A 25,755-nucleotide genomic window follows, 5' to 3' on the forward strand; every position below is an offset into this window, starting at 1 on the left:
CTTTGTAGCAAACGAAGGACTATATGAAGACTTCGAAGATATAGTGAACAATAGTCTAACGGTGGAAGAATTTGAGCGACTTTGGAAGAGAATGATTGAGGAAAGAAACCTTCAAGGGAATAACTACTTTTCCAAGATGTGGGAAATGAGGAAAAGGTTTATCTCGGTCTACTACAAAAATAACTTTTTCCCTTTCATACAGACCACATCCAGGAGTGAGGCAACAAATGCGAGGTTCAAAGACAATGTAGGGCCAACCTATAGTATCATCAGCTTTCTGAAAGAGTACAATCGGATTGTTCATACCATAAATCGAGCAGAAAGGCTAGAGGACAGCTATAGCAAGCAGAAAAGGCCAAAGGAATTTATATTCGGCTACAGAATAGAGCAGCAGGCACAACAGCTATACAACAGAAACATATTCAAAAAGTTTCAGCTACAACTGAAGGCAACATCAAGGCTGAACTACAGGGAAACTAAAGATGGAAAAACATTTGAGGTGTGGCAAAAAAGTAACCAGATTCAGGAGGTTCATAGGTTCAGGAGATATACAGTAAACACTGAACTAACACAAGGAGAAGAAGAATTTACCTGCATATGTGCAAAATTCAGCAAAGATGGCATACTCTGCTCTCATATCCTGAAAATAGTCATTGAAAAGGAAATCAGCACAATTCCAGACAAATACTTCTTAGACAGGTGGAGAAAAAAGGATATGAAGGTACATGTTGAAAGACAAGAAGAAGAAACACTTGAAACAAGCTCATTGTTGAGATTCAACATATTATCCAGGAGATCAACAATACTGAATTCAAAAGGATCAAAAAATGAAAAAGCCATGGAATACCTTATGGCAGAATTCGACTAAGATGGAAATCAATTTAGATAGAATGCTATGTGCTCAGCAAATAGGTGAAGCACAAAATGACCAGCAAGGAAATGAAGAAGGACAAACTATAGCAGCACAAGCTGGAGATCCACAGACTGAAATAGATGATCCAGAAAGAATTCAGAGAAAGGGAAGGCCACCTAAACCTATCAGAATGAAGACACATATAGAAGAAATAAAGAAGAAACTGGTGGCAGCAGAAAAGAAGAAAAGAAGAAAACAAATGACACAGACAGTGCAGGTATAAAATTTAAGGAACATACAAATAGAATTTGAATCCAAATGCAAAAATTCTTATTTATGTGAACTAATAATGTTTTGTAGGCTCCCCGGTGAAGCCAAAAAGAAAGAAGAGGAAGGAAACATCAAATGGTAGCACTGATCCCGAAGCCACACCACACTAAGGACACGGTGATCAAAGACATGCAGCAATTCACGATGATCAGTAGATAGAAGCAAAATTTAAGTAGCCAACATATTTATGTATTTATGTAATGAGCATGATGTTACAGACATTAAATTAAATTATGCCTAGATCTAAAATTACATATGCTAAGAACTACAATTGCAGTGCCCAATATCTGCAATTTATATTATCGGTGATTGCAATTGTGAAACTCCAAGTAGTACAGATAGAGTGATAAGTACAGTTACCCAAATGTACAGATGAAAGGGTCATAAGGTGCCTGAGTAAGTATTCAGAATCTGACCTGTTTCACCTCTCCATACCACAGACAGGGAATAGCGACGAAACCGACAACACCAGGAACAAGGCATAGTAGAGCAGGCTACAATAAGCCCCAAAAATAATTATAGTATTAAACAAAAACTGACCCTTGAGGGTTGCCAATAATTGACAATTCATAAATTTTCAAATTTCCTTCAACTGTAGCACAACAAAACAACTAAAGATGATTTCTATCCTATCATTGTCATGGTCTGAATAAGCCTAATATACTGAACACACCAAAATGTTGTTGTTTTAGCTTCAAGCAGAACAGACAAGAAAAACCCCTGCGCTGTTCGCACCCAATTAGAATCTTCATCAGAAAACACTTATGAATGTTATCTTAGAAAATACAGAGTATCAAACACAGTCGATAGTTGACAGGATGCTCATATTTATTTAGAAACCAACAAGAAGAATAGTAACAACCAAGCCAAATAATTGAACTTGATGACATCATACACTGTTGGGAGTTGGCTGCTTGTCATGAATATAGATAAAGTATTATCCATTCTCCTCCATTAACCACACACACAAAATTTGGGGGACAAATATATAGATTGGATGTAGTAAGCACCTACAAATGGTGTAACAAATATAGGCAAACGAAAGAAGCATAGGGACTGACCAAGATCAATATTTGGATGGCTTCAAGTAATTTTGCAGCGGCACTAGCTGATGGTTGTGAGCTTGTGTTCGACAACTGAAGTGCCTGTCACCTCTATCTCTTCAGCTCGGTTCTTTTTCAGATGGGAGCAAGTACATTCTCCTGCATGCAACCAACAGAGTAACTAGTGAATTAGTCTCACCACAAGAGATTACACAAATTTTAAATGAGAATTTGATGAAAACTTTCCAGATTTACTTAGCCTTCACTTATTCAGACATACTAGCAGAATATATAGATCAACTAGCACAAAAATGACAAAATCACTGACAGATGAACAAGCACTGCATGCAAAACAAGATCTACAGACAGCACCAAAAATAGCTCCAAAAAAATAAAGTTAGCAAGTGGGCCTAACCAACACACGAGACCCCACCATTCCACTAACATGAAAAATAAAAAAGGCAACAAACAAAAGAAACCAGTACAACAGATCTGCAGATATAATCATAAAGTGTACCTACAAAAAACATATAGTCTACCTGAAAAACAAAATGCAGCTGCCAAACACATCAGAGCTAGCAAATACATCTACAAAAATGCTAGCCTTAGCAAAATCGCCACCCCAAAAACTAGTAAACTTATATTACTGAGTGCTGACACAGGAAGTAGTGACCAAATAGCTAGTACAGGAACTTCTAGGAACGAAAAAGGTACAGTCCTTACATGATCTGCCTCCTTACTTGGCCAAAATAAGGTCCAATAGTTCAGCACCCTCACATAGTCTGCAAAAATAGAAGGTAAGACTTAAGAGTTGGTTTTGTGTATAAAGACAAATGGTGACTGTGGTGACTTAAGACTTAATATTTAAGAGTTAGTCTGCAAAACAAAGAGATGGGGAACATCTATTTGAAATCACAGGATCATTTATGCCATTATTAGCTACATTTTAGAACAAGGAAGGTCCTAGGTGTGTGCTGGCACAATCATAATAAACAGAATACTAATTTTTACTACAGAAAAACAAAGACAAATATTTCAAATGTGTTACACAAATCACAAAAACAATTTTTTTTCTATGGAAGGACAAAGACAAAAATACAGGTGTGTGCTAGCACAAATCACAATAAACAAAGGACAAGGAGGCAAATAGTTCAACGCCAGCATATTGCATACGCTCAGAATTACAATTGCGGTGCCCGATACTTGCAATTTCCATTATAGCTTATTGCAATTTACTACTTATAAATGTGCAATCAATAAATGGATACTAAACACAGCTTTCTTGTATAGTATAATAGAGTTAAAAGATGTGAGTTCCATGATATTCTACTACAACAGCCACAAGATAGCCCAGCTATCCAAAACCATCAGCTACTAGTTTGAGGTTCAATTAGCTGAAGCCAGCATGCTAAACTATCAAATGACTTTATCGGGTAATTATGATATCAAAAGAAATACAAATGTATTAGCAACCATCAGACAATCAAGTACACAAGTAGGAAATTAACATTAGGAGAATAGGTTAGCACATTAAACTGAGATAACAGAAATACAATGAGTGTATCGTACCGCCTTAGCCACCTTGTATTCGTTAACAGCCTTGTGAGAAGTGTAGGAGAACTTGGTGTTAGGGCCCAATTCAGGGACAATAAAATGGCTGTAAAAGTAGAACAAAGTTTGTCAGAAAAATATTCAATACAAAATCTGAAACTGAAATTACCATTAGTAGCAGGCAAAGGACTTACTAGTTGGTGTCGAACCACTTGGTCATCTCCATAGCAGGGACAGTGGCATTGCCCCTGGCCATGGAGAAGTAGGTGTCAAACCCAATCTCTCCTCCAGTCCATGAGTAGCGCTCTGGGACAGCGCCGAGCATGGCGGTGTGTGTTGACACAAATCACAATTAACAGATTTCAAGATGTGTTAGCACAAACAAGTCACAAGAGACAATTTGGAGCACACAATAACAGAGAAAGCACACACTAACCGGATCAGACATCATCTTTAGAAGAACAAGAGGGACCTCCACAAATCTCAAGCTTGTCCTTGTCTTCGCTATCAAAGGTTACTACACTGACACATAGTGGACAAAAATAACAAACAAACAAAGAAGAACATAAACTTAGAATAATGGTTCAAAAAATAGTTAACATCAAGCATCCAAACAAACCATCCAACCAAATATTATCATCCACTTTAGTTTAGCCTCTTGACTGTAGATTAATATTTACAACCATTTCAAGCACCAACTATTCTCATCAACGTAGCTGCTTCTTTACAAAGTACCATGCACTCATAGCATGAACCTACACACTACATGACAGGAACCTAAACACAAGATCCAAACACAACACGCAGGTCATGCTCTCTTATAGTACTGTTCGTAGACCTGAGAAAAAAATATTAGAAACAAAAATCAATTGAGTACATGATGGAACAATACACAAAGTGACATTGCAACTAGTACTACCTCAGCATCATATTTCATCACTTTAGATCGACCATCTTCAGAACTATTGTATTCATTGAAAATCATGTCATTGATGTACTTGATACGAAGATGCCCAATATCAGCTTCACAAAACTTGTCCATCAAATAGACATTTAGCTCCCAAAGCTCTAGATTCTTCATCGCAAAGATACCACTATCATTGCTAAAGCTAAACAAAGATATGAGAAAGACAAGACATAATATTATAAGCACCACACAAAATGATATGATCTAAAAAAAAGACTGTACACTACCTACTTCTCAGTCTGCTGAGGTACATCTGCATAGATTACTTCATATCCATGGAACCCAAAGTCAATTTGAACAACTTCACTCCAGACTGTGGTCAAGTTTGGTATCTAAAAGCAGGTAGAGGAAATAATTAGAGTGCAGATATATATTTTTTCTTATTTGAACAAAATTTCACATTGCATTCAAACAAAATGATGTGAATCCATGTGCTGCTGCCACTTACAAATTCATCACAGGACAGCTTTATGGAAATGTGAGTCTGCTCCAAAATGTAGAGTACAGGAATCCAAGATTACAATCAATCTTCGAGTGATATACACAACAACCACATACCACCGATCATGGAAGAGAATTGGAAAATAAAGCTGACAAAATAACCCAAAATGAAAAGGAAGGGATTATTAGCACAACTGCAATGCACACAACATATGTGCTAAAGCTTAAAAAATTAAAAGAATGTGTTACTCACATATTGGCTGTTTGCTAATGACCTTGCACGACCAGCACCCTTAAAGCATTTCACTGCATTATCATATAGCTCCTTCTCCTTGCTATCATTAGGACCGTGATTTCCAATAAAATAGTCCTACAAAAACAGATTGGTCAATATTATTTTATTTGATATAGTTACCACATGTAATTGAGAAAAAAAAGAGAAACAAATGACACTTACACCAACTTTAGAGAAGAAATAATGCTTGTAAGAATTCTTAGGGTGTTTCCTATGGAATAACAATCTGCACAAAGCATTCACTACAAAGTAATGGACCTTTCCTTGAGGCTTAAGAGAACTTGCAAGTGCACTTAATTTCACAACCACTTGTCCATAATCGATTACTGCAAGACTGAGACAAATGAAAACAATTCATAATTACTTGATTCAAGTCTACTCAAGAGTGGTGAAAACGGTAAGGACGTTGTAAACATTGAAAACTTACTTGGAATGTTCAGTTTCTGCCATCTTCAAAACAACCTCATATATGTCAGTTTCAAGTCTGGAGACTGTTATCTTCGAATGAGGCATCATATAAGGGCTCAACTTGTATTTGCTTGGGATCACTGTCCTCCTAGGACGATGAACAGCCAACTTTGCACTAGAAGAGTACCAAGGACCTTGGTTTGAAAAGGACTCAGAGTTGTCTGATAAACCATTGCTTCCCATACTTTTTGCAGAAACAGAAGTCCCACTTCGATGGGATGGAAGAGGTGTAGGTGCCTGCAAAATCAAGAAAAAAACATAAAGTTGTTCGAAAATCATAAACTAAAAATTGACATAATAGGTACCTCTATTATGTCTGATTTAAAATTGACATAATAGAGGTATAAAGAATGGGACAATAGAAATGCTTCTATTGCCTTCATTGTCTATATATACACCACTAGTACCGCTAAGGTACACTAGAGTATCGATACTACATGACTGAGAGCACTTGTACTAGCTATTACATGACTGAGAGCAGCCCCAACTACTAACAAATTGTTCCAAATTGATAAAACTACAAATCCCATTTTACAATGTCAATGTGTACTCCAGAAGGGCTGATTGCAGCTAGAGGAACAGGAGCAATTGATTCTTCAGGAGTCTCAGTAAAAGGTAAAGACTCCATTCGCACAAGGTCCTAATCAAGAAAAACTACGATATTAGTTACAGAAAAGAGGTCACAAGATATGTCACAATACAAAATTGATCCAATCTAATAAACAAGCTTACAGTTTCAACATTGTCATTTCTTTCGGTCTGAACAGTTTCCTGATTGCTCACATTACCGCCTCCACCAAATGGATTAGACCTCATCCGGTCAACAAACGTCCAACCATCTGATGCAGGGCAAAATTGGAAGTAGAAGCTGCTCTCGGATTGAACCTATCAAAGAGTGAAAGTAACTCAAGTGTTAGTACAATAAGACAAGTTACAAGAAACTCTTTTTTTTGTTCTATGACTTCAAACAAAAAAAACACAGAAAATACAAAACTCACATTTAGTTGGACATTCTGATGTGTAGTTGGAGCTTTAGAAGGTAGCACTCGGGCTTCTCTTTGAAGATTATCATCTGAAGTACAAGCTGTACCAGATACTGGACCGACAGGACGCCTCAGTTTAGGATCTTCAACATAATTTCCTAAATCATCCTCATCATCAAACATTCTAAAAGATGGCATGCTAGGACTATTAAAGTAGGGAGCATTATTCTTCATACAAGGTTTCTGAACAGGTGCTTTCCCTGCTTTATCAAATACTAAATTGGTAAAGAAGGTTCAAACTTACAGGTGACAAAGAACAGATATTGCACATGTCAAATACCATAATTGCAGTATTTCAAATCTTCGATTTACTGCTAACAAATGTGCAATCTAGAAATAGGTACTAACCAGTACGATCCAAAGCAGGAGTTGTATTTTCAGCCAGTTGAGTTTCTTTTGAATGGCAGGGAATTGTTTTTGGGTCTGAAACATGCAAATTAGGACTAGAAGCATTTTGGACATTCTTCACTGCACAAAGACCTTGATCACTCTGATTCAGAGAACCAATAGGATTCCTTCTACTAGACGCATCTCCTGCACAGAGACCATGCTCAAACATGTGTCTTGTTTGTATCATAGATTTTGTTAAACATTTTTTCATCAGCAGGACAAACCTGGAGTGTTCTCAATCGTATCGGTCGAGGGTCTAGCAGCTCCACTAGTTCTTTCACCTACCTGAACAATGACAATTTAGTCAGCTCCAACAAAAAACAAAAAATACTTGAACTGAAATAAAATTGAACTAAAATAAACTGAATGTGATCTGAACTAAACCTAGACGCAAATACACACAAAAAAGATCCAAGCAATAATCCAGTAAACCAATGTGATCTAAACTAAACCTAGTGCTTTACATACTAAACTGAAATAAAATCGAACACTGATGGATAGAGGCGATACACAGCCTTATGGTGTTCGAAAATAGAGCTGAAAATAAAAATTTGTGAGGTGCACACACAGAAAAAAATAGCAAAACACAGAAACTCACTTTTAGTTCAAGCTTCTGATGTTTGGTTCTAGCTTTAGAAGCTAATATTTGGGCTTCTTCAACAAGTACAACATTATCCTTTGTACCTCCAATTCTAGCATGATCCAGTACACTTGCCTAAAATTCACAAATACATATTATTTACTGCTAATAATAATATGCAGTAGCAAGAACCCTTCAACTTTGTCACAATACATATTATCTACAAATACAATCAAACAGACTGGTGCACCTACAACTTTGCTACAGTATGCAGTAGCAAGAACCCTTCATGGTATTAAACACACGAAATACTACATCAATGCAACAACAGCAAATAGCAAACTTGTAAAGGATTGAAAAATTGAGAGTTTCAGACATAGCAGCTGTATAACTATATTCAGAGAGTTTCTGACAACAGAAATACTACAGCAATGCAACAGGATTCAGATAGTTTCATGCACAGCAGTAGTGAAATGTTGAGAAGTATAACTCTAAGCTACTTGTTTAGTTATGGCTGTAAGTAGTACATTGGATTAGCACTTGTTCTATTTTTTAAACCAAATAAATACATATAATCTAATGGGGCACTGGTGTTGTCAAATGTCCATTTACAGTAAAAAGCATGTCAAAACAAAAGGAAAATTTTGAATGCACATGATCCATCAATTTAGAAAATACAAAACAAAAGGAAAATGAATAAGATGTAGAAACATTGACCTCAACATAATCATCTTTTCTGCAACTGAGAGGGGATTTTCCAAGACCTTGAGATAGTCCATATCGAGTCCTAGAAGCTACACTATCAGGAGTGGAAGTTTGTGACGCATAGTTTTTCCTCTTCCTCTTCCTTCTACCTGAATCTGCACCTCAAAAATATTCATAAGAGTATGAACAAGAGATACAAAGTTAACTCAATGCTAAAAAATGCTACAAAAAACACTTTATGTACCTTGAGCTGATGAGTTATTGGAAGAAATAATTACAGTTGCCTGAGAAACACCACAATTGTCACTACCAAAAACATTGTATGCACTATCTGAATCAACTTTTTCAGTCACAGAAACTTCTTCATCATTATTTTTAGTAGCAGCAGCCATTGTGGGATCAACAACTTCCACATTAAATACACCAGCAGCAGGCAATGTGGTATCCCAAACATCTTCCACAATGGTATGAGTTGAAGCAGCAGGCATTGGGGCTTCAAATTCATGAGCCATTGCATCATCATCTTTGTGACTAACATTGGCTGGAGAAGGGATTCTGGCAGCAGAATTCTCAGGCAGTGGATCATCATCAACTACACGACCATGACGGTTTTTCATGTACTTGGAACATTGAGATGACAAGTTTATCAGGGCTCCTGAAACCATGTGCTGTGTGATGTTCTTGGAAAATGCCACACAAAGCTTCATTGTCCTGTCATGTCAAATTAATAGTAATTTAAAATGGCAAAAATTGCGGATTCTGCATATTAAAATAGCAATGAACTAAACCACACAAATATTAAACTAAATGAAATACTCATGAACATACTGAACAAGGCACCTACTTGTTCATCAAATAATCTACAATCAGTATACAGAGAATCCCTAAAAGAAGCACAAGCATCAACCGGTAACAAAGATTCAGCATAACAAGTTTCCTCAATAGATTTGACCTACACAAAAAATTACAGTTAGTCAGTCAGTAATCTAAACAAGAACAAAACAAACATGACAACACTTATAAAACCTCAAACCAAGACTTACCGGGCGCTTTCCATACTTCTCACCAGACACACGATCATAAGAAGCATATTTGTTAATCATCGAGCCCTTCCAACAGAGGATCCTTGGCAGATTTGGGGGGAGCTCATTATGTTTTCCAAAGTTGACAAAATCAAGATAATAAGCCTACAAAAGATTTCAAAGACATCACTAAAATAGGGTACATATCCAAGACAAACAACAGAATACAGAAACACTTACAGCAAGAAAATATCTGCAGCCACCAATAGTGCTTCTATTCTTCTTTCTATAGTTTGAAATCGAAAGCAAACAGCCAATCAAACACAAACTTGGACCAATCCCATTCTTTCACCTTAGATACACCAATCAAAGCACCAAGGTACTGCGGGCTGGGAAGAGTACTAGAGTTTGCACACAGAAAAGTGGACAAAGCAACAACCATAAAGTACCGAAACACATCATCATCTGACAAAGTGTCACCTAACAACTTCTCGCCAAAGGTCTTGATCAGAGGCAGAGAAGCCTCATCGATTTCAGAAAGAAACTTGGTCTTTGCAGAGTCATTATGATTTTCCCTAATGTCTTCACCACCTATTGGAAGGCCTAAGAAAAGATGAACTGCCTCTGCAGAAAATAGGATCACTTTCCCTCCAACAACTATGTCACAGCAATTCAAATCAACTTGATCTGCTATCCACTGCACAAAGCCTCTAGGTGCAGAACAACCATCATACTCCAGCAAGGTACCGAAACCGTGATCCCGAATAATCTTCTTCTTACGCTCATCTAATTTCATAATTATCTCTCCAAAATACTTACTATTGAACCTAGAGGATGCTCTCTCTGATGTACTTGCAGCAGCACTTGATTTCCCTTTACCCCTACCTCTGATAGTTCTGTTAATCTGAAAACCGATGCAAAAAAATAATATAAAAATTCCAGTTAAGCTACTGAATTTAGTAAACATGGTGACAAACAAAAAAGAAGATTAGTTAGGTACTGAATTTACCTTTCCAGAATGCACCCGGACGCCAGACCGTCTTGATTTCCCTTTGTTGCCAACAAACTTAGAAAACTTGTAAGAAAAAATACTTGTTAATCTAAATATTTCTGATATTTGCTGTGCAGGGATCATGTGGCATGTGTGCACAATTGATATTCTGACACCCCCTGGAACTCCCCGTGTTCAACTTTAGTATTTGGTATTAGTGCTTAATTTTCCTACTTGTTAATCAATGACAGACAAAATCAACTAATGCTTATGCCCCAAAAGAGTACTTTAAAACAACCTTCACTATGCGTTAGATTGAGCTAACTTTTGCTGATATAAAGCACATTTTTTAAAGAATGTGTTATGCATGTGTTTCATTAAGAGGGGAAACAACCCACAGAAGTATAGTACAAAAAAAACAGGAAACAGAATAGCACACGAAGTGCCTAGGATGACAACCGCGCTACAATTTAAATACATGAATCTTCACCACACAAATTTCAGAACATACTCTAGATAAAGCTTCCTGCACATGCTTGAAAGTCTTCAGCATCTCAGCAGTATCAATATCATCATCTGTGGGATTTTGATCCTAAAAAAGGCAACAACATATATCATATTATTATAATACACAAGTGCACAAACAAAACAAAATCAAGTGAACTTAGTACCTCGCCAACATTCATAGAATTCTTCTTCAGACTTCATAGCAAAGTCATCCTCACTCTCACCATATCTAGAATCACCATCAGAAAGAAATAAATCATCATCCATGGCTACATAACATAACAAAAAAAATTGGTTAATGACCTCATTGCTAGCTGTAGCCAATAAAAGAAGAAGCAAAACAACTAGCTCGAAAAGTAATTGGACGCTTATAGAACAAATAAAAAAATAACTGAGAGCCTTCCTGAAAAAATAACCTGAAACTCCAAGATCACTGGAATAACTAGAGCCAAATATATTATATATCATAGTTCAATATAATAATTACAAGCCAGCAATAGCTGGTATTCATAAAAAAACCAATACTTATAATATCAACTAACCAAACTACAACTCAACATCATCACCATCGTTTACACTAGGATACCTATATCGGCACAGAGGGCACGACTTATCGCTACCAAGCCACTCAAAAATGCATATCTTGTGGAAGACATGCATACAAGGCAGCACCCTCAGTGTCTCCATGGCAGCCTCTAAAGCAGCTTCGTCATCGTCCTCTTTTCTGATATCTAAGACACCTAAGCAGATAGCACAGACCTCGTCGTCTTTCAAAGGCAACTCTACTAAAATAGGTTCCCTTTCAACGCGAGGAGCTGACGATTGAATAACAGGGGGACATGAAGAGCTCCGCATGTGCCTATCCATCTAAACTCAAACTGATCAAAGATGAAAATAATAAATCAATGTGTTTCACTGGGAACTACAAATATTGCATCATCTATGTCAGACCGCAATGTTGTACAATAGAAATGAGATGCACTCCTTAAAAATGTACTGTCCAGTCCCAAATAGCCCTATCCAGAAGAATATCGATGCCCTAAAGCAAGAACAATTGCATGCTCCAAGTTAACTAAAATTGCATGCTCCAAGAACAGATATTGCACATGTTACACACCGTAATTGCAGTAGTTGAAGTGTGCAATTTACTACTAATAAATGTGCAATCAAGAAAATGGTGCTTCTAAATAAAGTAATAGAATAAAATCATAGTTCAGTAGAATTCTAATGCAGTTTGCTTTAGGGACAACCAATGTTAACAAGAATAGAGGCAACTGAAAATTGATGTATACAATCTTACCAAGGGACCATATGGAATGTCAGTAAAAAGAAGTATATAATCAAACAGGCACTTTAAAAGAAATGACAAAAAAAGATACTGGATGATAAGCATCCTACCGAATCAGAAATGTAAAGTTGTTGAATTCATTCATGACTTTGATATCATGAATTACATTTATAGTTGCTGAATTAACAGCCTATCCTACTTCAATTCTTGGACCAAAGACAGAAGTTCAAAAATCATGTCAATATCATAATTACTTGATAAAAAATCATGTCAATATGACTATAACAGACATGCAAAAAGCTTTCATGAAGTGCACGCACTGGCCCATTTGGATATCTTTGCATCAAGAAAAGGACAGCAATTCTGCAGTTTTAACACACAAACAGCTAATTTCATCCATGATCATAGACACTACAAAAATTCCTGTAAGCCATAACAAGGCTACCTGTTTGGCCTAGGTACAGTGCAATGCAATTTATCCTCATGTAGATCTAACAAGACAAATCATCATTTTAACATTGGGACAAATCATCAGTTTGGCCGTAATAAGCATGCAGTCCTGAATCACCTTAATTCAAGTCTCTTGTGAAATTGATAGAAATTGAAAAGGGACAACTAAAAACATACAAACATACAAGACACAGAAATGATAGGACTCGCTACAATATTATTACCTTGCTGACAGCCTTCAGTGGGTACCCTCCTCCAAGCCTTGGATCTCTGCAAGCTAGGGTTACTAGCCATCAACAAAAAATTAGGATGTCAACTAGCCATCAACAAGCTTGATGTACAACAATGAAACCAATCACAGATATAAAAGGTCACAAAAAAAGGATGACACATGATGTATACAAACCTAGGGAAGAACAGCCTAAAAGCTGGCAATGCTTCAATCTGTGGTGCACACAAAACCTGAAAATAAAGGACACATTAGCATGGAGGAACTGATTGAGATAAAAACACACATCGTAGATTCAACCTAAATCTTCACTACCTAAAAGAGCAAGAACAACAAATGAACAGACAGTGATGATGCCACACACTGAGACTAATACATTCTACTAAAAGCACTAAATAGACATACTGAAACTACAACAGAGTGTACTGAACGTTGTATGCAACAGAGGAAATAACACAAAAGAACTGAATCTGATTGAATCATGAGTTCAATAACTCATAAACATCAAACAAAACCCAACAACACAAAAGAACAATCCATCAAACCAAACCCTAATTAACAAGTTCACCAAAAAATGAGATCTACACAGAGCCCGCAAACCAAACCAAACCCTAACAAGGACTAACAGAACAAACCCTAGACGCATTCGAACCTCACCCACACAGAGCCCGCATCCGCTCATCGACAGACAACAACAAGCAATGCATCAAAACGAGATCTACAACAAGCAATGCATCAAAACGAGATCTACAAACACAACCCAAAGCTCATCGGAATGCAGGACGAAGAAGCTTCGCCCCACCCACCGCCTGAGCGAGGCACCATAGCACTGTGGGAAGTGAAGCGCAAGGAAAGCGCCCCCACCCACAACTCCTCCCCACCCGTTCCCTGCCGCGGACAACCTCCAACCCACCCACCTCCTGCCAGCGCCACCGTGCGATGCGGAGAGGATTCGGCTGCAACCTAATCCTCAACCACATCCGCTACCGCAACCGAATTGACAAACACAACCCAAAAAAACCCTAAACCCTAAACCAAATCGGAACGGAATCCAAATCTTACCAACACAGAAACGGGATCGACTACGAACCTCAACAACGAATCCGAGACGAAGAAGAACGAGCGGGAGCAACTGCCGCTTCCGCCGATCAAATCGCCTCCAGCGCACCGGGAAGCAGCTAGTCGACAGGTCACCGAGCAGATCAACAGGACGAGGCGCTGCTGCCGCCGATACACCGCCTGGTCACCGCGCCTGGAGGGAGAGGGTTGCCGTCGCCGCGATGTGAGCGAGAGAAATGGGACGCGACCCCTCGGCTACCCGGCGATGTGAACGAGAGAAATGGGGATGTGAGCGAGAGAAATGGGGGAGCCATGCGACCCATCGGATACCCGGCGCGACTTCCAAAATACAAACAGTAGCAGTGGGACCCACGCATCAGCCAAACAACGAAAGGCCACCTCACTCTCAACCAAAACCAGCGCTCCCAACCCTCCATCGCCAGATGAACGCGGCAAAAATTCGTGTGCTGCCAACGAAACAAACACACGGGCAACAGATAGCAATCCCGAAAAAATTGGGCGGTGGGATTAGGAATTGTTGGAGATGAGTTTTTTTTCCTAATTTTGCCAAAAATCCTAGATCGTGAGACTTTATTGAGAATTCTTTGAGATGCTCTTACTTGCCTTGAATACATCCCAATTTAAAATACTATTTAAACTTGTGTAAAACGACCCAAAGTTTTGAGCCATCTGTAGAAGCCCAAGTAACCAACAACAATGTTCTCATCAAGTACACATAAAGTTCAATGATTGCTTACGTCGCAGTTCAACAAATTATCAGAATTGTTATAAAAACAAATTAAAATATCAGAATTCAGAAACATAACTATGACAAACATTTTAGTTGAAATATAATTTTTTTTGGTTTTTGACAGGTTGTCGCTCTCTAACATCATATATCTAGCATGTCAGTACCATTGTGGACCGGCCGGATTGAACACCAACTCGTTATCTCCCGATCTTCCTCACCTCCCTCGTTAGGTGTACCACCAGATCACACCGTAGCAGCTACACGAATCGTTCCGCAACACACAGATCGTGCAGTATCTCGGCCATATCTGTCGACAGTCCATTGATGCTTTCATTTAGTTATTATCAAAGATTCAGACTTCTACTGTACCTGTAATAACTCCCATGTCTCATCCGTTTAAGCAATCCCCAATTAGCAAGACTTCCGTCCGACACGAAGACAATGCATGCGTGTAGATCAACAATTACGTACTCCCTGTGTTCTCTTTTGTCTGATCTTCAAGAAGAATCCACATGTACTCATCAAACTTAATTTCAAAGTTCCACCACTGCTAGTAAATTCAAAATTATTAATCTGAAAACAGTTACTTGAAATGCTACAATGATGACGCGATTATTACATTGGAATACACGTACTGATTTAGTTATTTCAAATGTTAGGTTTGGAGACCGCGAGATTAGTTAGATATGCAGTTATACTACTAGCTACTACGAACCAACATACCTCAGCACGCGCACATGATTGATCTCCATTGAATCCAAGTCGCGAAATGGAAACAGCAACGCATTACTTGCATGCTTAACCTGCGATTCCCCTTGATGGCTACTAATAATAGCCTAGCTTATAGTGCATCACACGCAAACACCACCAGTGAGCGACATGAGGCTCAGCTCGGTCCTGTTGACCCAGATGGTGTATTTAAGCACAATCCCGCCACCCCTGGCCTCTCACACACTCACGTCGGATGGATCATGCATCTCTTCACCACCTGACTACTCCCTCCACCACCTCCTCCTCCACACACCACCGCAGAAACCCCGTCATGGCAGCGCTACCGGCAGTACTGCTCCTCCTGGTCCCGGCGCTGCTGATGAGAGTGGCCGGGGCCGGGGCACCACCCTTCTCGTGCGGCCCGTCGTCGCCATCGAAGGGGTTACCGTTCTGCAACACGAAGCTCCCTGCCGGGCAGCGCGCGGCGGACCTAGTGTCGCGGATGACGCCCGCGGAGAAGGCGTCGCAGCTCGGGGACATCGCGAACGGGGTGCCCCGGCTGGGCGTCCCCTCGTACAAGTGGTGGAACGAGGCCCTGCACGGGGTGGCCATCTCCGGCAAGGGGATCCACATGGACCAGGGCGTGCGCTCCGCCACCAGCTTCCCGCAGGTGCTGCACACCGCTGCGTCCTTCAACGACAACCTCTGGTTCCGCATCGGCCAGGTACAAGACGTGTGACAACGGCGCACGACATGGGCATGACGCACACACTCATGACGGTGCGCGTGCCAATGTATGGATTATGGAACGTCTTCCATGCGATTTGGTCACCGCATTTCAGCTGTTTTTCATTTGCTTCGATCCGCGATTAGGCTGAATGATAAAATAAATGGTGTCAAAAGCAACACTAGTAGTGTCTTTAGATCGGCACAACACTAATGCTTGTGAACTACTCTTGGTATGAGTTGTTCACCAAGAGCTTGCATAATTAAAGTTACTCAGCATGTTGTCACCAAGAGTGCGTTGCAAGCATCCATCCATATGTATTTGTTGTGCACAAACACTAAAATAAAATGATTAATTTGCCGGCCACGTGAACTGACATGAGTGGATCGACGACGTACGCGTACGCAGGCGACCGGCAAGGAGGCTCGGGCATTCTACAACATCGGACAGGCGGAGGGGCTCACCATGTGGTCCCCGAACGTGAACATCTTCCGGGACCCGCGGTGGGGCCGCGGCCAGGAGACCCCCGGCGAGGACCCCGCGGTGGCCAGCCGGTACGGCGCGGCCTTCGTCCGGGGCCTGCAGGGCAGCAGCAGCAACACCAAGTCCGTGCCGCCGGTGCTGCAGACCTCGGCTTGCTGCAAGCACGCCACGGCGTACGACCTGGAGGACTGGAAGGGCGTGTCGCGGTACAGCTTCAAGGCCACCGTGACGGTCCAGGACCTGGCGGACACCTTCAACCCGCCGTTCCGGAGCTGCGTGGTCGATGGGAAGGCCAGCTGCGTCATGTGCGCCTACACGGTCGTCAATGGCGTGCCGTCCTGCGCCAACGCCGACCTGCTCACCAAGACCTTCAGGGGGATCTGGGGACTCGACGGGTGAGTCGTCGTCTCGGTGTCGCTCACAACTGCCTTACATTTCGCGGCGAGGACGGAGCTCGTTCAGGTCCACCGAGCTTCTTTCTCATCTCATCTCATGGTCTTTTTTTTGCCTGATGAAGGTATGTCGCCGCGGACTGCGACGCGGTGGCCATCATGCGCAACTCACAGTTCTATCGCCCGACGGCGGAGGACACCGTCGCGGCCACGCTCAAAGCCGGTATGTCGTCGTCACTTTGATCTTCGTCACCTGTGGAATTTAACGCTTTCAAGTGACAAATGGCAATCGCTGAGTTCATTAATTCGATCCCATGCACGGACAACTTGTAGGATTGGACATTGACTGCGGTCCCTACATCCAGCAGTACGCCATGGCCGCGATACAGAAGGGGAAGCTGACGCAGCAGGACGTAGACAAGGCCGTCAAGAACCTCTTCACCACCCGCATGCGGCTGGGGCACTTCGACGGCGACCCCAAGACCAACGTGTACGGCAACCTCGGAGCCGCCCACATCTGCACGCAGGAGCACAAGAACCTAGCGCTCGAGGCGGCGCTGGACGGCATTGTCTTACTCAAGAACAGCGCGGGCGTCCTACCCCTCAAACGAGGGGCGGTCAACTCTGCCGCCGTCATCGGCCACAACGCCAACGACGTTCTCGCCCTCATCGGCAACTACTGGGGCCCACCGTGCGCGCCGACCACGCCTCTCCAGGGGATCCAGGGCTACGTCAAGAACGTCAAGTTCCTGGCCGGGTGCAACAAGGCGGCCTGCAACGTCGCCGCGACGCCCCAGGCGACCGCGCTGGCGAGCTCGTCGGATGCCGTCATCCTGTTCATGGGACTGAGCCAGGAGCAGGAGAGCGAAGGGAAGGACAGGACGACACTTCTCCTTCCGGGTAACCAGCAGAGCTTGATCACCGCTGTCGCCAACGCAGCGAAGCGGCCAGTGATCTTGGTGCTCCTCACTGGCGGCCCGGTGGACATCACGTTCGCCCAGGCGAACCCCAAGATCGGCGCCATCCTGTGGGCCGGCTACCCTGGCCAGGCTGGCGGCCTCGCCATTGCCAAAGTCCTCTTCGGTGAGAAGAACCCCAGTGGGAAGCTGCCGAACACGTGGTACCCGGAGGAGTTCACGAGGATCCCCATGACGGACATGCGGATGCGCGCCGCGGGCGGCTACCCCGGCCGGACTTACCGGTTCTACAATGGCAAGACCATCTATAAGTTCGGCTACGGCCTCAGCTACTCCAAGTTCTCTCACAGGGTAGTCACCGGCCGCAAGAACCCGGCACACAACACGAGCCTACTCGCTGCCCCTGGCCTCGCAGCGACGACCGAGGACAACTTGAGCTACCACGTCGACTACATCGGTGACGAGGTATGCGATCAGCTCAAGTTCTTGGCAGTGGTCAAGGTGCAGAATCACGGGCCAATGGATGGGAAGCACACGGAGCTCATGTTCCTCCGGTGGCCGAACGCGACCGACGGCCGACCAACGAGGCAGCTGATCGGGTTCCAGAGCCAGCACATCAAGGCAGGGGAGAAGGTGAACCTGAGGTTTGAGGTGAGCCCGTGTGAGCATTTCAGCCGGGTGAGGGAGGACGGCAGAAAGGTGATCGATAAAGGGTCACATTTCCTCAAGGCTGGCAAGCATGAGCTGGAGATTAGTTTTGGGGCATGAGATTTTTTTTTTCTTTCCGGAAAATAAGAATATATATATAGGTCTTATACGGTGTAATTGTTTCCTAGTGTGATTTATCACTTTATTTATTATTCTAATGCCACAAATAACGTTAGTTATACGTTTCCAAGAAAGTTCTCCAGAAAACATCCTCACCATCTTAGCCTTAGAGCATCTCCAACAATCCCTAGAAAAATCAATTGGCAAATCAATGAGTTTTTCAAATGGTTAAAAAATGTTCAAAGCATATTTATTGAGTTTCTCCAACAATTTCTAAAATCATGCTCCTAAAATATAAAAGATAATTTTGCATCAGGAATCCCGAACAATTTCCAAATCATCCTAACCATTTTTGTATTTTCCTTCTCTCTTGCACATTTTGCATTGGAAACCCTCTCCTACTTCTTATTCTTCCTCATATCCTTTCACCTCCAGATTGGCCTATCGATAGGCGCGTGTATATTTCCGCACGTTCAGGTCGATTTTTCCAAGTGTGAAAAGATTGAGAGTTGAGATAGAGAGTTGTTGGAGAGCAGGTTTTTTCAATCTTGCAAAAAAAATCAAGATTAGGAGTGGATTTTGGAAACTCTTGGAGATGCTCTTAGAGCGTCAAGTTTTGTAAAACAACAACCTATTTTAATATTTTCGTAAAAAGAAGAAAGTGTCCTCCAACAGTTTAGTAAAAAAGCTTCTTTTACAAATAAAAAGTTGCCAAGAATCCTCTTCAACTCGTAAGTTTCCGCAGTCGAGAAGAACAATATATCTAGTGTTTTTCTCGGAAGATCACAGTAAATTGGATGCATGCATAAATTAAAAAAATAAAGGATTCCAGATGAGAAAACGGTAAGAGACAAAGAAACTATCAAAAAGGTTTGGTTAGTTAGAAATAATTTGGGGTTCCCATGCAAAATCGTTTAGAAAGTTATTATAGGAGACTGTTGGAGAAGAACAAAATTTAAAGTTGCTATTCCTTCTGTTAACTTGCTAGATCTATTAGTTTATCAAGTAAATTATATCAAACTCCTAGGGATGCTCTTACTCCCTCTAATAACAAATAAATAATGCTTATGATTATATTTGAAACCAATCATTCAAAATCCATATTACAAAGTAATTTATATGTGTTATTAGTTTCGATATTGGAAACTTAACCATCGGTATCGATAATATATATTGGCCACATGCTGTTGATATATTATGATTCCTTAATTCAAAATTGTGTCCTTCAAGATGGCCCAACTTTGAATACTAGAAACATCAATTATTAGTACATTATTTAGTTTGGAAACATGTAAGTTATATATGTAGCTTTGTATTAAAACTATGTGCCAAATCTCTTATATTCGAGGGTTCTTAAGAATATTTTATAGAATAACTACTTAGCAAGTGATGAAAAAGTATCCATCAAAGACCATACAAAATCAAAATGTTTGGTATTTTTTACTAGAGGTTGTACCAAACAACAGTACATAAGCGAACTATGCATAACTTAACTGGTTGGGTTCCTTGTTGTGGAAACTGGCCACATGGGTTCAAGTCCTCGACATGACATGGTGCTCACATTTTCTTGAATTTATTCTAGAATTTAATGATACTATTCTTATAGTGGTAGATAATGTGCCTGATGACGTCGATGCGTGTGTGGTGACTTGTCAATCTCGAGATTTGCCTAGCCAACTTAGTCCTTCAACTAATATTTCAGGCATTGGGTCAAAATCCATGAAACTGGTGGAGAAAAGCAGAAGGTAAAAGATAGCGAATATGACTCAATTACTCTGTAACAACTTATCTAGACTATGTTCATCAATTGCTTCATGCACGTTAAGGTTCCTTTTGTTAGCTTCCAAAACTGCTTTTGCTACCACAAAAGCTAAAATCCAATCATAGAGGTGGAAAGGACACAACTTCTTTGAAGAAAAGCAACTTCCACATAGTACAAAACACACAACACCTCATGACTTGGCTTCTACCGGCTGTGCGGGTGAGTGCTCAACTGAGTGCTGATTATCTGTGGGGAGCTTCGCTCTGCCCCCTACCCTCGCTGGAGATCAGCATGGAGGTGGTCGAGGGTGCCCTATAGGTGAGTAAGGAGAAACACATGAAGGATGTGCAGACAAAATTGGATGGGGACACAATAAATTTAGGAGTAAATAGCCATTAATTCATCATCTAATGCAGTAGTGTCCCCGGGTATTTATAGGCCATATACGTGGGCAAGGGAAAATACAATCACCTCCAGCATGGCCAGAGGTCTTCTTACATCGACGTGGGTGCACTATGGACATTTGACCCCTCGCCCCGAACCACTCTTCTAACACCACTGAGGGCTCTGCTTGAGGGCACCATGGTTCTCCATCTTCCCTGTAATGGCGATCATGCTAGCGCTGCAAGGGTCTTCTCCAACCGTCGGGGCCTCAAGGGCTGTGATCAGCCCTACAAAAATAGAAGATCAAGGTACCCCTTGTCGGAAGCTTTTGCAAGGCGGCGAGGGGTAAGTCCACGAAGGTGTCCTAAAGCCCAGGCCTGACTAGGTGATGTTGGCTCCCGAGTCATAGTCAAAGGTCCTTGTTGGTGACAAGACGGCGCATCAGTGCTTTGTGGCAAAGCGGGGCCAGGAGCAGGCGAGGGTCCGGCCTAGGCCGAAGTGAGGGTGGGGTGGCGCGTGAATGGCGTTCCCCCAATAGTAGCCCCTCATGGGTTTAGGCCAGCTTGATGGGACAACACAATGTAAGAACAATAAGGTGCGAGCGCAGCTCCCGCCCAAGGGTCCCCAACCCAAGTGATGCCCCAACTGATTTTGGTCACTGGCTCTAGGCCCAAGGTGTGCTTGTGGAAGCATTCTTCGAGGAATAGATTACGTTTCCGTGTGGACCAAGTTTTTTTGGTTGTCATGCTCGTGCCGCATCCGCTGGGTCATGTGAGAGGGCTTAGGTCTCTATATATATGCATGGTAGGTGGCCGACTCTGCCCACTCGTCTCATTTGTTCCCACAACCTATCACTGCTACTATTTTTGTGCGAGGGTTTGTTTTGGTACGAGGGTAGTCATCTTTGCACGCGCTTGTTTTGTTATGAGGGTTTCACTATGTTGGTTTGTTTGAAGGTGTTGACTTTCCTAAGAGTTTGTGCTGTAAATTGTTTTAACAAGTTTTCACCATTGTGGTGCGCTGAACATCTGTGGTGTGTTTTGCATTTGTTTTTCGAAAGGTCCTTATTTGGTTTTGGTAATTGAGTGAAAACCTAAGTAGACTAATATTTGTTTATGTTGAGGTACATAGGTGATTTGTACACAGGTATACTAGTGTGGGCAACTTGAGCCATGGTGGTGGACTAGCTTGGATTGGTTACAAAGCTCAACTAGTTGTGATGAAGGAGCTCATTATATATTGAGACATACATGGTGTCATGTGGCTAGGTGGAGAAGATCAAGAGACATGGCTTGGCTATGATGGACCGGGTTGCAAGTGTGAAGGGCAAGTCGGAGGCGTTGGAGCAATGGACCGCACGTGGTGGACAAGTTTGAGCAAGGACTTTGCGCCAATGGACCAAGGCAACAATGAAGAGCAAGCAAAGTTGCGATCGATGAACCATTAAGGCCACATGATGCCATGAAGTGAATCATATCATTTACGGAAGATCAAGCCAACTGTTCAGGTCCAAAGGAATGAGTGGCCCTCGCCATAGCTTAGACATTGGTTTATTGCAAGCTGGATGACACGGAGGGCGTTAGAGGTGGACTGTGTGAAGTTGTCCTTGCTTCGCGCTGTGATCGTCGAGGGTGCGGTCACTGAAATCTCTCATGAGGTTGTTGATGCGTTAAGGGTGTTGGTGCCATAGTAGCGCACACATATTTTTTTGAGGAGTTTGTTTGTGCAAAGGTGATCCCGCTTCGTGCTACCGAGGTTTGGTTCTCGGTTATGGATGACAAATACAAGGGCAAAGGCCTGAAGTGCCCAGAGATTGACATGGAGGCTCAATTGGAGCGGGTGATAAAGAGTGCTTCGAGATGGGCGAAGGGCATGGCAAAGGTCCTAGAGATGGTTCAGGGAGACACTATAGCCTTTGTTGGGGACATGGGCACTATGGAGATTCGCAACATCTAGACCATTCTTCTGGTTTGATGAAGGTTGAACCGGATTTTAGACCTTCTTGGTGCTGAATATCTGGACTGGCCTCGTTTGGAAGTTGGTTCTCCGAAGGGTGGGACTTCTAAGAAGAGGAATAGGAGGAATATAGTTGAGAAGAAGGGTGAGGGTGAGGTGGGCATGGTGGCCTTGGGCAGAACAATTCTCTACTCGACCATAAGAAATACCAACAATGATCTTCCCCGAGAAGTAAACTTTAGATCTATCATGCCAACACCACTAACAGAAGCATGCATACCATTTTCTATCAGGATGGAGGAACCTTGGAGCCCCTAGTAAGAAGAAAACATAGAGATATCAGCACACACATGAATATTAGCACCTATATCATCCCACCAACTTGGAGACTGAAACACTGAAAGTATAGTAGGAAGATACCATACCCATCTGTCGACAGAATATCATCGGCAGTCCTCCGAGGGGTATCCCACGAATGTAGATTGATCGGCAGAGATGCATGTAATCGAGAACAAGAAGGCAATAGAGACATAAGAGTTGGGCAGGTTCAGGCCATCAACGTGACATAATACCCTACTCCTGTGGTCTGTTGGATTGTATTGGCTATCGTATGATATTGTGTGTGTTTGGAGGGGGTCCCTGCCCGCCTTATATAGTCTGAGGGGCAGGGTTACAGGTCGGTTAGATCTAGGAGATAACCAAAAAGTAATAACAGATTACAGGAATCATGGGATCATATGTATCCTAATAGATCTCGTAGTATCTTCAAGATATCTTCTTCGTGTCTTGCGGGACGCGCCGAGCAGCGCCGTGCTCCACAAGGCTTCGTCTTGTGGGCTAGGCCACCCCTCGGGGCGCGGCCCATGTGATCTGCCGTGGGTATCTAGGGTCATACCCCCCACAACTAGTCTCGGAGCACCTTATATCCATTGTGCAACGCTGTCTTGAGCTTGTCCGAGTAGGTGTGAACAAAGCTGAGCAGTTAGACTCATGCTCTGGCCACTGTAATGAGTTGCCGAGAAGTTGTGAACCGTTGCCGAGCAGTTATGAACTATCGCCAAGCAGTTGTGAACCATCGCTGAGCAGTGTATCCCAAGTAAGGCTTGCCATAAGGATATAAGGAGCTCAAGTTCAAATTCAAAAATTTCCTCGCAGTGGACCAAGTGTGCCCACTTAGAGTCCAACCACGAGAAAGGGAGATAGTCTTCTTCAACTTCATTAGGCGCGGAGTCTTCTAGATTAAAGCAAACACACTCACCGCAAGGTGAAGTGTGCCCACTTAGTCCCCGAGCCTGATAGTAGGTGACACAATCAGGTGGTGCCTGGGTCCAAAGTAGAAGAAAAGCAGAAGACCAGCCGAGCAGGCAGCCAGTCCTCGAGCGTAGCCCCAAAATGAGAAAAGCACATTCACCGCAAGGTGAAGTGTGCCCACTTAGTCCCTGAGCCTAATAGTAGGTGACGTGGTCACGTGGTGCCAGGGTCAGAAACAACAGTTAATAGAAGAAAGTCCCCAGTGTGGTGAGGAACCAAGTCATATTGATGACGCAGTCCCTGAGCCACAAGTGAAAATCTTGGAGAAAATAAATCATGGAGAAAAAATCAGAGTAATGGCTGTACAGTAGGAGTTACTGAGCCTTAATGGATTGTGGAAAAGTCGGCGAATATTCGGTGAGCAGTAACAAATTGCAGTGAAAAATGGGCGATATGGGCTGTAGTTACGCGAAAGCCAAGGTAACGGCCCATATTGCCACTTTGGAGAATTCGGAGAGGCGCAAATCATAGAGCGGTTTCCCAAAAACCCTTGAATAGAAAAAGTGGGGGGAGTGCTTTATAACTGCGTCGCCGTACTCCGCGCTCCCACCTTTGCCACTTCACCACTTCATCTTCCTCGTTAGCCCTAGCGCTTCCCGATTCACATCCACACGCTCTTCCGTCGCCAGTCCCAATCCAAATATGAGAGATGGCACCGAACAAGGGATCTGGTAACCCAAAGAAGGCAACCACCAGAGCAAGTCGTGACAATGAGTGGGTGCCGTCGCTCATGGGAGAGGCGTAGATCAACAGGATGGTGGAGGTGGGCGTTCTTCCGGACCGTGTCACCGCCGGATGGTGGCCGGCCAACGGTGAGCCCTACCCAATGCCTCATACCGACGAAGCTGTAGTTTTTGAAGATTACTTCTGGCGTGGGTTGGGAGTTCCTATTCATCCTTTCTTGTGGGATCTGCTAGAGTTCTGGAAAGTTAGTCTGTGCAATCTCCACCCAAACACCATCTTGCACATCTCGATTTTTATCCATTTCTGCGAGGTGTATCTTAGAATTTTCCCCACTTCAAGCTCTTCTGGCACCTGTTCTGGCTGAAGAAGAAGGGCGGTGGCGGTTCTAGAGTGGTCTGTGGCGTATATCTACAACTCCACAATGGGATGGCAGACGAGTACATCACTATACTGCTAAACACTTCGCTGAAGGGATGGAACGCCAGGTGGTTCTACATGAAGTAGAGCCACCCTGCCATCCGCTGTGACATCAACCACATTTCAGAGAACTAGATGAGCTGGTTGGAGAAGCCGAGTAGTGCTGATATGGAGCAGGTGAGGGAGTTCCTTGGTTTAATAAAGGGTGTGAAGATGAACGGCGCTCTAGTGGTGGCAAGCTTCATAGTGCGTCGCGTCTATCCCTGAAGGAGAGGGCCCA

The 25,755-nt window shown here is 42.6% G+C and overlaps 2 protein-coding genes across 2 annotated transcripts; one reads left to right on the forward strand and one right to left on the reverse strand.

Moving 5' to 3' along the window:
• Nucleotides 1-5,207: 5,207 nt before the first annotated feature.
• Nucleotides 5,208-8,072, reverse strand: LOC136485117 (uncharacterized). The gene is made up of 8 exons (XM_066482064.1): nt 7,980-8,072; nt 7,340-7,666; nt 6,947-7,089; nt 6,681-6,833; nt 5,908-6,588; nt 5,643-5,814; nt 5,439-5,555; nt 5,208-5,334 (listed from the first exon to the last, which is right to left on the reverse strand). Exons 2-5 carry the CDS (start codon nt 7,590-7,592, stop codon nt 6,466-6,468), a joined length of 672 nt encoding a protein of 223 aa, XP_066338161.1. The 5' UTR covers nt 7,593-7,666; nt 7,980-8,072; the 3' UTR covers nt 5,208-5,334; nt 5,439-5,555; nt 5,643-5,814; nt 5,908-6,465.
• Nucleotides 8,073-15,917: 7,845 nt separating this feature from the next.
• LOC136486714 (probable beta-D-xylosidase 7) lies at nt 15,918-19,076 on the forward strand. Its single transcript, XM_066483677.1, has 4 exons — nt 15,918-16,398; nt 16,810-17,279; nt 17,402-17,499; nt 17,610-19,076. Exons 1-4 carry the CDS (start codon nt 15,928-15,930, stop codon nt 18,959-18,961), a joined length of 2,391 nt encoding a protein of 796 aa, XP_066339774.1. The 5' UTR covers nt 15,918-15,927; the 3' UTR covers nt 18,962-19,076.
• The last annotated feature ends 6,679 nt before the right edge of the window (nt 19,077-25,755 follow it).

This window comes from Miscanthus floridulus, chromosome 10, assembly GCF_019320115.1.
Source record: "Miscanthus floridulus cultivar M001 chromosome 10, ASM1932011v1, whole genome shotgun sequence".
NCBI lineage: Eukaryota > Viridiplantae > Streptophyta > Magnoliopsida > Poales > Poaceae > Miscanthus > Miscanthus floridulus.